Here is a 14,698-nt window from a genome sequence, read left to right on the forward strand (position 1 = left end):
TTGAATCAAGCCAGTTTCTGAATTGCTCAAACAAATGTCTACAATTCGAAAATATATTTTTCCCCTTGCTGAAACATTGGTAAAGAACCCCCTAGAAGGTGGGGGTGGATTAAGTCAACTCTCAATCCACAAACAAACCAAGCAGAGGTGTGAACCGCGACCTCCCCGCCTGGTGGTGGCGCCGGAGGGTAAGCGCGTGTTCTTCCTGGTGTCTCTTGGCGTTGGATGAGTGCACTTCTTGTTGGCGCTGGGGGGGAGAAGCGGAAGGTTACCTGGGAAGCGCGCGCGGGAAAGTGAGTTGTAGCAGAAATTGGAACGTTGACCCGGGCCAGGTAAGGTGCTGCTTGGAGATATAACTGTACAACTGCTGCATGTCAAACATTCATCTTCACATTGACATATTATATATAATATGTACATATATAAATAAATAAAAACACACACTCACTTGCACAATAGGGATGAAGCGAACAGCTCCAGTTTTGAACCCCTCTTGTCATTCATTATAACGGCTGCAATTTATTTAGGGTTTATTTCTTTTAGCTTTCTTTATTAAATACAATCATTGCCCTCCCCTCAATAACTTGTTAAGCCTTTCTAGTAGGGTCAGTCCAAAACTTTTTTCAAAGTTTTAAAAAAAGTTTGTATCTATTATGCTGGAGTTCGATTGGGGTTGGAGAAGGTTTTATTGGATTGTCGTACAGTTTGGCTTGTATCAGTTTTTTCTTCTCAGTTGTCCAGGATACATTGTTGAGAAGGTCATTATTGCTAAATTGCTGATAACTTCTTGTTGGTGTCGGGTTTTTTCTTCGCTCACTTCTTTTTTTCACTCGGTAGGCCATATCATTGCAAATTTGTGAAGCCATCAAGATGCGGTTGGGAGTTTTGATCGGAAAATTAGGTGACAGGATATATTTTAACTGAAGAACTAAACGTTGAATATTGATAGCCCTGTGAAAGTTGAACAAGATGTAATTAGGATTATTATGTTTGGAAGCATAAAACAGGCTAATAGCTACAGAAATAAAATTCATATTACTATATTATTTTGGCTGAAACAACTTCAGATGTGTCTGTTGAGTGACTGTCTTTAGGGAGCTAGGCATTCACAGAGAGCTGTTAGAAGGCTTGAATTAAGGATGCTATAAAGTACTTCAAATAAGATGTTGGGAGTTAATGAGTTATCAAACTGGAGCAGAGGACTTGTGTAATGTCTCTGAGCCAGGAAGCTGGAGTTCAAGTTCCATTCGCTGCAACGGTGTTCTATAACTTCACTGAACAGGTCGGTTAGAAATTATCTAGAAATGGAATGGAACTGATTTTAAAATTTGCACCCTTGTCAGAAGGCAGTCCCTCCCATCCCAGTCTCTTTCAACCTCTTCTGTCAAGCAGAAGATGCCAAAGTCTAAACACACGTGCCAACAGATTCAAGATCAGTTTCTTCCCCAGTATTCTTAGACTTCTGAATGAACCTCTCAAATTTCAAACCTAATGTTGATCTTGCTTTTTGTGCACCTTTGCAGCTGTAACTTGGTATTCCTTGCTGTGTTCCATCACCCTATGGTCTTCGTATGGTATGATCTGCCTGTACTGTAAAGCAAAATTTTTCATTACCTAGGTACATGTGACAATAATAAATCAAATCAAAAAATGGAGTGCATGCTGACGAATGTTTGGTGTAGATGGGTGAGATGTCATGGAAGGAAAGAAGAAGTGCATTTCGTCACTAAGTCCTACAACCTCGCATTTCTCAGACCGGTTCAGAGCGTATTTCATTCCCTTGCCCTCTTTCTGGTTTTTAGTGCTGTAGGGTGATTCTGATAACCATCCAGTAATTTATTCCTGCAACAAACACAGCAGAAATACTGGAGTACTGGAGAAACACAGCAGGCCTTGCAGCATCCAATTTTTCTTGAATCTTTTGTGTTTTTCCAGCATCTTTTGCTTCTATCCCTGCCCCATGTCTTCTGTGTGCAAGCCAGGACAGGGACAGTGGAGAAGGTTGCAACCATTTCTCACACCCTTTGCACACTGTATAAGCAGATGAAATAGCGTTCAGAATTCCTGTCTGACCCACAATCCCTTCCCTTTTCTCTTCTACAAGAATGAGGGGAGAGCAATAATCAGGCTAGCTGACTTCAAGCAAAGCCCTTGGATTACATCCGGACCACATGGTCCACCCTACTCACTACCACAGGGGGTGGTGCGTTTCCCCACAGTGCTGGATTATTTAATGAATTTTGACCATTCTTGATGCTTTAAGAACTGATTGAAAACTGTTTCAATGTTACTCAAACCACACACCAATCCAATAGCATATTCCATTTCAGTCTCATAAGACCTGTTGGTCTGTCGTCCAGGGTGGGCATATTATGAGAAGGAATTCTTTCAAGTTAAGTAAGGCATGTAGAGGTTATGTCAATGATGGAAAAAAACTACCGTAGTATTTGATGGTGAGGGAGGTGACAGGAGGGTGGTAGGTAGGCCTCCAGATATGATGGTAATGGTCAGTTAAAGCATAATGCCAATTCCACAGTCAGTTTTTAATAGTCTCAGTAAATTAGTTTTATCATACCAGCAACATTAAACACACTGTTTGGCTGTCACCGTTCAAGAGTCAAATAGCAAATTACTGTCGATTGACAAATCTGGAGTAAAGGTGCAATACTGGAAGTATTCAGCTGGGTTGGCAGTATCTGTGCAGGGATGAAGGGAGGGTTAATGTTTCAGGCCTTTGGCTTTTCGGAGTGTTCCCAGCATTGTGACATTGTACACACCTTTCAGTCCGCAAGACTTGGTTCATTATTGAGATTCTGGACTCGAGAAAAAGCCAGAAATACAAAACTAAAACTTATTTGGTATTTAGAAATGCAGCATCTCAGTGTGAACTTTGCAGTGAATGTAGGGCTGAGTAGAAATATCTTTTTTATTCTGCAGTTAACTATGTGCCTAAGAGTGCTGAGCTTGGGCAAATTTTTCCTTTCCAAATGTTGGGCTTCACAGTGATGAAGGCATGAGAAAAGCGTTCTGAACAGTTGTTGTCACTGCTGAAATCTTTCCGTGGGAATCAGAAAGCCCCTTAGAAGCAGTTCTGGAGGCACAAAGAAGCTCACTTTTTCTGTTGTCATATATACTGATTGCTGAATGGTAACTTTGTTCTCCCCTCCCACACTCCCTCAGCTGGAGCAGCATGAAGTTTGTCACCTGTGAAATAGCATGGCACAACAAAGAACCTGTATACAGCGTTGACTTTCAGCATGGAGCGGACGGAAGGATTGACCGCTTGGCCTCCGCAGGGGTAGACAGTGCAGTTCGGGTAAGGACTTGGATTGCTGCTGATTTGAATATTGTTGCCGGAGAATAAGTTGGACACAATTGGACCCATTTGGGATGCTGGGCTATAATTAAAGGGGTTTTGGACATTGGACAGATGGCACCCATTAAGAAGAAGAATAAGAAATCCTGTTGTACTCTCCTTCAAAATGCAGTCGTGGTTAACAATTTGCTCTGCAGCATCACCATGAAATTTGCTTTTTTTTTGTTGATTCAGTTTATCCACATTGCTGGTAAGGTCAGTATTTATTAAACACTGTTTTGCTGTCCTCAAATCACTGCGGTTTTCCAGATGCTGTAGGTAGACCACAATCCTCTTAGGGAGGGACTTTCAGGATTATGACCCAGCGACAGTGAAGGAACAGCAATATGCTGTATTTCCAAGTCAGGATGATGAGTGGATTGGAGGGGCACTTGCAGGTTCTCATGTATCTGCTGCCCTTGCCCTTCTGGATAGCAGTGGGTTGCAGGTTTGGAAGGTGCTATTGAAGGAGCCTTGTTGTGTTGTTGCACTGCATCTTGTAGATGATGCCATTGTGTGTCAGTGGTGCGTGGGGTGCAAGTCAGATGGGCTACTTTGATCTTGATGTTATCAGGATTCTTGAGTATTTTTGGAGGTGAATCATCCTGCCAAGTTGACAGTAGTCCATCATGTTTCTGACTTGAGTCCTGTTGAAGATGGTCAGGATTTGGCAAGTTAGGTGATCAGGCAAGGTGCTTGTGGTACAGTGGTGGTGTCCTTATCTCTGGACCTGGTGCTCCAGGTCCAGGTTCCATCCGCTCCAAGGATGTGTAATAACATCTTTGAGTTGGTTGGTTAGACAATATTTGACCTATTGTAGTTAACTGGCTGGTCCAATTGCATATTTGGTCAGTGACAAGGCTCAGAATATTGGTAATTCAGCAATAGTAATGGCATCGAATGTCAAGATGATTAGACTCACTTTGGTTAGAGATAGGCATTGCCTGTTCGAAACGTCGATTCTCTTACTCCTCGGATGCTGCCCGACCTGTGCTTTCCCAACAGCGCACTCTCAACCCCCACTACCTGTCATTTGTCTGGTATGATTGTTACTTGCCACTTACCAGCCCGAGCTTGGCATGACCATCTTCTAACATGTGATGGATTGAACAGCTTGACGTGTCCCTGTTGGGGGCTTCAGGGAGAGACTGTCAAAGTTCCTCCAGTTCAGCTTGACCTGTGGCTTCTACTGTGATCTGCTGGGCTCCCCTACCTTTGAGGATACTGATGGTTGGCTCCTTGGCTAAGTTGTGTGTGTACCACCCCTCATGACTGGATATCATAGGGCTGTACAGCTTTGATCTGTTCTGTTGGTTGTGGGATTGCTTGGCTCTGTCTGTTGCATGCTGTTCAGCTATACTTGTACATCTGTATTCATTTTCACCAGTTTGGCAACTCATCCTTGGGTAAGCTCAGTGCTGCTGCTTCTGCAGTCTGCCCTCCAAGTCAGTGAGTATAACTCGGTCAGGCTGTTGGTTATCCTGTCTCCGATAGCTCTGCCCCTTTTGGCACAGCTTCCCACATGTTCATGTGAAGGATTTTGCAGGGTCTACGGGCTAGGGTGTGTCCGAATTCTAAGCCTAAGTCAGTGCTGAGAGGTCCTGAAGATTTAATCTTATGGTTGTCAAATTTTGACATAACTGAGTGGCTTGCCAAGTTAGTTAAAGGTCAGTTAAGGGTTAGCCCCATTTTGGTACATTTGAATTAAGGGCATTAATGAGCAGGTTATTTTTAATGTCATTCAGATAGCTTCGTGGACTTAATTTTTATTCCAGTTCTGTTTGATAAAATGAGTTGATTGGGTGTCTTAACTTGTTTCTGGAATATGATTATTCCAGAATGTGTTATTAATGCAGTGACAAGCACTATGCTGCCATACCTTGCTGATGCTACCAACTTGAAATGCTAAGACTGATGTAGCGTTATCTGAATCCTGTTTCACTGTGTGAAGACTGCTTATGTGATAATGTAGTTAGCTTTCCATTAATGCAGATGTATTATTCTTCTGCTCTAAACATGGTGACGATGGTTACAAACCTGTGAACAGAAACCATCCCTGTCATGTCTGTTTCAATCGTTGTAGTCCATCCAGAGAATGTTGGCAGGTAGAAGACATTGCAAACTTTGTTAAAACCTACAGCACTATTACTCCGTGATTCCTTGTTTGCAGGATGGTTCCTCGTTGTCTGAATCCGTATTTATTTGTGAACTTTGGTTGGTGTTTATCAGGTAAATGTGGGATCTTCAGTCTGACTGTGTTCTTGTTCCCCAGCAGGTTTTCAAAAGGCTTGACTGGTTTCCCCACTCTGACTGCGACACAGCAGCATAATGTAACACTCCGACAATTTCACATTGCTCTCAGGTCCTCTTGGTTCTGGGGGGGAGGCCCTGATGATCACTGTGAACACTGGCTGTGATCGGGCATCTTAATCTGCTTCTACGCTATTCCATTCTTGCAGATGTGGAAGGTGGACAAAGGCCCGGATGGAAAAGCGGCAGTAGACATTTTATCCAATCTGATCCGTCATACGAAGGCTGTGAATGTTGTACGATTCTCCCCAAGCGGCGAGATTCTTGCATCCGGAGGAGATGGTAAGTGAAACTTTTGGATCAAGTTACGATTGAGGGAGACCGTTGCCTTTTCAAATGCAAATGGAACTCTTGGTTATTACCTCAAATAATTATGCTAAAAGGCTTCACATTTTAAATGAGAGAATACTTTTATTGTACAAGAGTAAGCAAAGCAAATATTATTAATTTAACATTTTATTTTGTACGCACTTGTTCTTAAAACCCCCAAATTTTAACAGATTACTTTCCTCTATGTTTCTCCTGTACTTTACGGGATCTGAGGGTCCTTTCAGTTCACTTGGAACAAAATCAAGGCATGCCACAGCTCCTAGGAATTCACTTTGATTCTTCTCAGTTTCCTGCCATTCTTTGGAGTGTGAGATTCTGTAGGATACTTCTACTGGTATTCACCCATTAAGTCTTTTAACTGTCTTTAAGCACCTCACAAATGTGTTGACCCCACCCCCGCCCCCGAATCACACCACCACCACCACAAGAATGGGCCTCAAAGCCTTCTTTCTTAGTGGTCTAATGCTCCTTTTTCAGGCCTGCTTTGCGTAGCTCTTCCAAGATGACTCCTGGCATCTTTCTCTCCTCTTGCCTGTACGTGTGAGAAAAAAAAAGAACCAATAGCCTTAAAACACAGAGTGCTATAATGGGTAATCCTGATCTCCTGAGCTATGCAGCAGAATTTAATGTTCTCAATAGAAATGTCAATTTTTTATCTTTTATCTTCAACACAACCCCATGAATAATTTTCTTTATTTACACTTTGGATGTGGGTGTCACTGGCTGTTCCTAGTTCCCTTGAGAAGACAGTGGTGATGGTGTGTTACCTTCTTGAACTGCAGCAGTTCATGTGTTGTAGAGAGACCCGCAACGCTATTTGGGAGTGAATTTTGGATTTTGACCCAATCTATATTGAATGGAGGTAATATCAATTTCACAAGAAATCCTTTGTTTTTGTCAAGAAATCCAAGTTCCTTTTAACTTCCTTTCGAGATGTGTTAAACTGGCTGCTGCAGACAGATCCAATTTAGAATCATTTTTCTATCATCTCAGCAATACAAATGTTAGCTTTTTGAACTGTAATTGCTATCTTGTGAGAAACTGCTCTGAAGACTCTTTATTAGCCGTCACCTGTCACAATCCTCACGTACCAACAGATTCAAGAACAGCTTCTTCCCACTCTGATGAGACTTCTGAATGGACCTCTCAAGTTTCAAATTTAATGTTGACCTCACCCTTTGTGCACCTCTCTGCAGTCGTAACATTGTACTTTGTTCTTTTACCTGTATGCACTTTGTACTGTATGACCTGCCTGCACTGCACACAAAACAGAACTTGTCACTGTACCTAGGTACGTGTGACAATAATAAATCAAATCAAGCCAAAACTGTCATCTTCCTGATGCACCTGTGTGGCAACGAAACCTGGGTGGTGTATTGGCAGTTACCTTAGAAAGCTTTGACACTTAATATTGCTGCTGCTGACAGTAGATCCCCTGTCACCTCTGGATGGGTCATCATGAGCATCGTCAGGGAAGCAAACACTTGGAATATAGAGGTACCCTTCCCGAGTGGCAACTGCACTGGATAGGCTGCAGTATTGGAATCAGGATATCCTGAGGAAATAGTTCAGAGATCCTGAAGAAGATTGGCATTGACTTCAACAGCTGGGTACCTGACCACCCTTGTTGTGAGTCCTGTTTCATCAAGTTGTAGCTGCCCGTGTCGCCGGGCGGTTGCTGAAGACCAAAGAGGCAAGACCAAGAAAGCCCAAGAAGACCTCAGTGACCACACACTGACCGACAAATGGACTGATACCACTGTGCAAGATTTTCTGTCTCTCTCTCTTTCCCTTGCTCGGACCTGAGGTAAGCATCCTCGTCGTATTGAGGACTCCTGGTCAGTTAGTTACCCAAAGGCTATGACGTGCACTTACTTTACGGTTAGTTGTTGACTCCTTAATCTTATGATTGCACTGATTTACATTCAAAATTCAATTCTGAAAATTAAAGGTTAAAATTAAATGAGGAATTATGAAATTGAATAATCTCACAGCAGAGTGTGTACTAAAATAATGCACTTGTGACTAACTGGAAAGCTTGTTTTAACTAATGTTGCTTGCCAAGCTGTTTGTTATTTGCTCTTGGACCATTTGAAGGTTGTACTGGGAGCTTGTGTGGAGTAATCGTGCAAAGGTAAAGTCATCATGGTCCTCCTGGGCCAGAGGTTTGCTCGCTCATTAGAGAAAGATGAGTTGTGCAGTGGTTTAAGTTGAGGGTCTCCGTGCCACAGGTGTGGGCAGAAGTTCAGAAGGATATCTCTCAGTCCGTGCCCAGAATGTATGTTTGCAATACCTGTATGCAGCTAGCATGTGCTCTAGGTCATTATGAATGTTCTGGTGTCTTCTCAACTTTGCAATAGGAATGATACCTTCAATAATTTTTTAACCTGAAGCAATGGTAGAGAATTGAAATGTTTGCCGCGAGATTGCTCGGTTCTGCACAGCCTCAGGATCCAGCTGGTCTGTTTTAGACTCTGGTCACCATCCCTTGTCAACAGGAACTTGAGAATGCTGTGCCAAAATTCCTGTTGATCAGACCAGCGATTGTGGCAGGAGTGCCCTGATTTGAATTACTCACCGCGGTACCAGATGATGTGTTTTAGAAGTGTTTCTAATCCCTCACGTAAATCGGATACGCATTAGTTGCTTGGCTTTGTGCTCATAGAGGTGATTAAAATGACCAATATGCTTTTGTTTCAATGACCCAACTCTCCATCCTTGTACCACAGATGCACTAATATTGTTATGGAAATTGAATGACAACAAAGACATCAAAGAATCCGAACAAAACCTTTTTGAAGAGGATGCTCAGTTAAATAAGGAGAATTGGACAGTACTCAAAACATTACGGTAGGGAAAAGACTCTCAGTCCTGCTGTTCAGCTTGATGGAGACATAGCCTTGGTAAACAGTAGTAGATGATGTATAATCAGGATGATTTAAAAGGAAGCAGTCAGCTTATGGTGGAAATGTATTTTACTATTGCCTTTTAAAGAAAGTTGGTATTAGTCAGTGGGAAATTGGAGAAATGCAAAACTGTTGGTTAAACAGGAGTGATTTTTCACTGAAACAAAGCATCCTGTGGAAACTAAAATAAATTGCTGGAAAAGATCTGGCAATATCTGTGTAGAGAAATCAGAGTTAACGTTTCAGGTTGAATGACCTTTCCTCTGAACTCCACAAGAGCATCGTGTGGAACTTGCCTGGGGAGAATATTTCCCTTAACAAGGGAATCTCCAGACCAGAAGGTCACAGTCTGAGAATAAGGGATGTGCAGTGAGGACTGGAATTAGGAGAAATGTCTTCAATCAGAAGGTTGTGAATATTTGCGATGGTCTACCCAAAACAGCAATGGATGTTCAGTTGGTAAATGCATTCACCTCTGAGATGGGGAGATTTTTAAAAATTGAGGAATGTGGGGATAGTATAGATGAGTGGAATTGAAATTGAAAATTGCCGAGATCTTAGTGAACAGTGGAACAGGATTGAAGGGCTGAAAGGCTGGCACTTAATATGTTTATGTTCCTTTTACAGTGTTGTGACTCCATGTGTGTTACTGTTCCATACTCTTTGCACATACTCTGTACCTCAATCTGTGCTTCTTTGTGCTTTACTGGGATGTAGGTGCCTCTGACCAGGCCAACATTTGTTGCCCATCTCTAATTGCCCTTGAACTGAGTAGGTGACTCCAGGGGCAGTTCAGAATAAACCACCAGACTGCATAGGTTCGGAAGCACATTTAGACCGCACCAAGTAAAGATGAGAGATTTCCTTCTCTACAGAATCCAGGTGGAATTTTTGTTTTCACAGCATTTGATGGTAGTTGTGGTGAAGGCCATTAATGACACTGGCTATTTTAAATTCCAGATTTATTAGCTGAATTTAAATTCCATGATTTGGTAGGACAGCCAGTGTGCCCAGAGCTTAGCCTAAAACTCTGGATGGTTAGTCCAGTGACGTTACCACTACTGTACCTCACTGTCTCCCCATGAGCTACAACATTTACAGCAATGTCTGCTCCATTTCTAAGCTCATTTTCCTGCTTTCATATATTGTCCCCTTAAAGAGAGAGACTCTAACCCTGTACTATGGTTTCATAAACGCCGAGGGCCTTTCCAGACTCCTCGAGTGGATTTAAATGATTCCTGAAAAGTTTTTGAAGATTATCAGGAGACTCATCCTGAAATAAAAATGGAAAGTGCTGGAGAAACTCAGCGGGTCTGGTACCATCCGTGGAGAGAAAATCCGAGTTAACATTTTGGGTCTGGTGTGACTGTCCATCGGAACTGATATTTTATCTGATCTTGACTATCCTCGGTTTCATTTTGAACTGCTTTCCTATTTCTCCTACTTTTGCATATTTGTTTATAAAAATAAAGTCCATTTGGCCCATTTGACCGTGACAGGACTAAAGCCAGAATAAACCCCACCTTGCAGCTCTTGGTCATGAAGCTTGTTGGTTATGGAACTTTAATTACGTTGCAAAAGAGTTTTTGAATTAATGTAGGATTCTGCTTCAACCAATCACTTCACGATCTCCAGGCTCCCATCACCCTCTGGGTGATGAGATGTCTCTTCGATTCCCCTCCAATTCTTCATCAGGTTATTTTAATGTTCTTCCAGCTGCACCTGCACTCCCACTGTTTATTGCCTCATCTGCTTAAGGGAAATAGGTCCTTCCTATCCATTATGTTCAGGCCCTTCATAATTTTATTTGTCTCAATTAAACTTCCCCATAACCACCTCTGTAGCAAAGAAAAACACCCAATCTCTTCAGCCTTTCCTCATTACTGCAATTTTCTTTTTGCGGCTGTATTCACGTAAATCTCTCTACCTTCATTTTGACCACATCCTTCCTGTAATGCAGTGATAAAAGCTGGACACAGTTCTCTAGCTGTGGCCTAGCTAGTGGTTTCTACAGCTCTAACGTACCTACCTTGTGTCTTGCCTAATAAAGGTCAGTATCCTGTAAGCCACCTTAATTTCAACATCTACCTGCCCTCCTATCTTCAGGGGTCTGTGGATATGCCCCCCTCAATCCTCTGTTTCATTCATTTTAAGCGTTGTTCCATTTATTGTTATTCCCTTGTGTTGTTTAACCTCACAAATGTATGTGTGCTTATCTGGATTGAAGTCCATTTACCCCTTATTCTGCCCACTGACAGTCACTTCACTACTTCCTGTTTTCTTCTTCACTTATCAACTACATCACCATCCTCTGTAAGCTTCCTAGTCATGCCCTTATATTCTGGGGCCCTGTGGATTCCCACTGGAATTCCCACCTCCTTTACATGCTGGTCACACCCATTTGTTTCCTGCCACTGAGGCAATGTTTCAATCCAGCCTTTGACTCTCCCTTTGAATCCATGGCCTTTTACCTTATCCATCAGTCTGTGATGTGGGATCTGCTGAAATCCTCCTAGATTACATCTGGCATGTCCCCCTCTTTGATTCTTCTTGTTACCTCATCACAAAAGTTTAGACAAAGCAATCAGATGTGACCTTTTCTTGTCACTATGCTGACTGTTCTTTATTAATCTGTGCCTTTGTAAGTTTTTTTTTCTACTTAATTCACTCTTGGGCCATGGACATTTCTGGCTGGCCAGCATTTATTGCCTGTCCCTGGTTGCCCTTGAGTTGATGGGGGTGAGCTGCCTTCTTGAATTACTGCAGTCCACCTGCTGTGGGTTGATCCAAAATGCCATGAGGGAGGGTTTTCCAGAGTTTTGACCCAGCGACAGAGAAGGAATGGCGATATTTTTCCAAGTTAGGATGGTGAGTGGCTTGGAGAGGAACCTGCAGGTCGTGGTGATCCCATGTACCTGCTGCCCTTGTCCTTCCAGATGGAAGTGGTCGTGAGTTTGGAAGGGGCTGAGTGATCTTTTGGTGAATGTCTGCAGTGCCTCGTGTAGATAGTACACACTGCTGCTACTGAGTGTTAGTGGTGGAGGGAGTGGATGTTTGTGAATCTAGTGCCAATCAAGCGGGCTGCCTTTATCCTGGTTGGTGTCGAGCTTCTTGAGTATTGTTGGATCTGCCCCTGTCCAGGCATGTGGGGGGTATTCCACCACAATCCTGACTTGTGCCTAATAGATGCTGGACAGCCTATGGGGAGTCAGGAGGTGAATATTCCTACCTCTGACTTGCTCTTGTAGCCACTGTATTTATGCAACAAGTCCATTTGAGTTTCTGGTTAGTGGTTACTCCAAGGGTGTTGATAGTTGGGGATTCAGTGATGGTAACACTTGATTATCAAGGGGTGATGGTTAGAGTGTCTCATATTGGAAATGGTCATAGCCTGGCATTTGTATGAAGACTGGTAACTGTGGATGCTCGGGACCATTAGAGGAGGGCAAGCTGGATCATTCACCTAGCCCTTCTGGCTGCAGATTGCTATGAAAGCTTCAGTTTTATCTTTTGCACTGATGTGTTGGGCTCTTCCGTTATTGAGGATGGGGATATTTGTGGGTCCACCTCCTCCAGTGAGTTGTTTAATTGACCACCACCATTCACGACTGGATGTCGCAGGACTGTAGAGATTGTGAGTTTGCTTAGTTCTGTCAGTCACTTTCTTATTTTTGTTGTCCCGCAGAAGTTTTTCCAATAATTTTCTCACCATTGATGTTAGATCGGTTTGGCCCAAGTTTACTTGGTCTGTCCCTTCCTCCTTTCATGAAATGGGTCCTGGAAACTGTTGATTGTCCTCCACTCCTGAAGCTGGAGAGATTGGAAAATGGTGGTTAAAACCGTTACCATTTACAGTCATAGAGATGTATAGCATGGAAACAGACCCTTCGGTCCAACCCGTCCATGCCGACCAGATATCCCAACCCAATCTAGTCCCATCTGCCAGCACCCCTTTCTTTCCTTGCTTCTCTGTGCAGCTTGGCTTTCCTTGCACCCAGACCTGACAATAGTTCTACTTTTCAAAAGCACTAAAGCCTTAATTGTTCCTTTCCCACTGTGTTTATCCCATTCCATCCAATCTTTCACATTTTTATAGTGTCTGTTTCATCACTTTGTTGTGAAGACAGATGTAAAGTACTCATTAAGAACTATGCCCAAATCCTGTGCTTCCATGCAGGCATTAACATTTTTGTCTCTAATCAGCTCCATTAGTGATCCTACTAGTGTTTGTGTGATTAAACATACTTGGGTTTTCTTGATTTTACTGGCCGATATTATTTCACATTCTCTCTTTCTGTTCTTTTTTTTAAATTCACCCTGTCTTGCTTGTGCTACTCTAGACTGTCTGCAGTACTGAGCTCTTGCTATCTGACATGAATCTCCTAACTTTGCCTTGTCCTGTGCTGTGTACTGTTTAGCTTCCAAAGCTCAAGATTAGGAGTTCTCTCATTTTTTCCTCTATCGTGTTGAATAGTTATCACTGCTGAGACACTAACTTTTTAATTTGCTGTTTCCAGTCTGTAGCAAATTGCTTAGTAACAGCGGTCACATTTCAGTTGAAAACTTTATTCTTAGTCATCTCTGTCTGTATTATGCTAAATTTTAAATTGTGTGTGTGTGTCTCCACTTTATTTTTTGGGATCTGCCTTGCTCTCTTGTATCTTTTTGATGGAAATGTATCTTTAGGGATACTTTTAAAAATTACTTATTTCACGGGATGCGGGTGTCACTAACGCCTGGCATTTTTGTCCATTTTCTGATTTGTCCTTGAACTGATCAATGCGCTGCATCGATTGAGGGCAGTGATCCCAGCAGATTGGGTCTGAACGGCAGATTTCCTTCCCGAAGGTGAACCAGATGGAATTTTAAAACAGTTGTCAGTCACCATCTCTGAGCCCAGTTTGCAATTTCAGATTTGTTAACTGAATCCAAGCCCCACCAACTGCTGTTTGGAATTTGCACATCTCCCAGTGTCTGTGTGGGTTCCCCCTGGATGCTCCGATTTCCTCCCCCAGTCCAAAGATGTGCAGGTGGATTGGCCAGGCTAAATGTGGGGTTGCAGGGCTTTGGGTAGGGGATTGGGTACACATCGGAGGGTCAGTGCAGACTCAGTGGGCTGAATGGCCTCCATTTGCTGTGTAGGGTTTCTGTAATTCTACGCATTTGCAACAATATTCCCCTGAGCTTTGGTCTGAATGACAAGTGCAATGATGTCACCATTATATTCTGAACATCTTCAAGTGATACTTTGTGACGACTTGACATAACTTTTGTATGCTTATCTTCTGACATTCCAGCACTCAGCTAGTTTAAAAGGAGTTGCTTATTCAGTTAGCTGGATGTTCAAAGTGATGGATTTATTATTACCCTTTGACCCTTCCTGTTATAATATGATTGAACTCTCACCTTGGTCCATTGCTGAGAAGAAATGGCATTGCTTTACACACCAGGTCAACTTAAGTGGTATGACCTTATCTAAAAATTAGGCCATTTATATTGGATTGAGCCAATAGGGTTGAAGCACTGAGCTCTCTGGGAAACTACCGAAAACTTTCTTATCTTTTTTGGAAACTCTGTTTTCAATTTTTCATAGAGTTCCTACAGTGTGGATACAGGCCATTTGCCTCAACAAATCCAAACCGACTCCCCGAAGAGCATCCCACCCAGACTTGCCTCCCTAGCTTATCCCTGTAACCCTGTATTTCCCGAGGCTAATCACTGACCTTGCATATCCCTGGACAGAAAGGCAACTTAGCATGGCCAATCCTCCTGACCTGCGCATCTTTGGACTGTGTGC

The 14,698-nt window shown here is 42.7% G+C and overlaps 1 protein-coding gene across 4 annotated transcripts in view; it reads left to right on the plus strand.

Annotated features, from left to right (window-relative positions):
* The first annotated feature begins 250 nt into the window (after nucleotides 1-250).
* Nucleotides 251-14,698, plus strand: part of chaf1b (chromatin assembly factor 1, subunit B) — a 54,803-nt gene continuing 40,355 nt past the window's right edge. For all 4 annotated transcript variants that reach the window (XR_009645248.1, XR_009645249.1, XR_009645250.1 and 1 more), the window contains exons 1-4: nucleotides 251-332; nucleotides 3,181-3,316; nucleotides 5,815-5,947; nucleotides 8,725-8,845. Coding sequence is in view for 1 of the 4 variants with exons in the window: in XM_060833205.1 (XP_060689188.1) it covers nucleotides 3,191-3,316; nucleotides 5,815-5,947; nucleotides 8,725-8,845 (380 nt within the window). In the remaining 3 variants the exon portion in view is untranslated. The remainder of the gene's footprint in view (nucleotides 333-3,180; nucleotides 3,317-5,814; nucleotides 5,948-8,724; nucleotides 8,846-14,698) is intronic.

The sequence above is a fragment of the Hemiscyllium ocellatum genome, chromosome 12, assembly GCF_020745735.1.
Source record: "Hemiscyllium ocellatum isolate sHemOce1 chromosome 12, sHemOce1.pat.X.cur, whole genome shotgun sequence".
Classification (NCBI taxonomy): Eukaryota; Metazoa; Chordata; class Chondrichthyes; order Orectolobiformes; family Hemiscylliidae; genus Hemiscyllium; species Hemiscyllium ocellatum.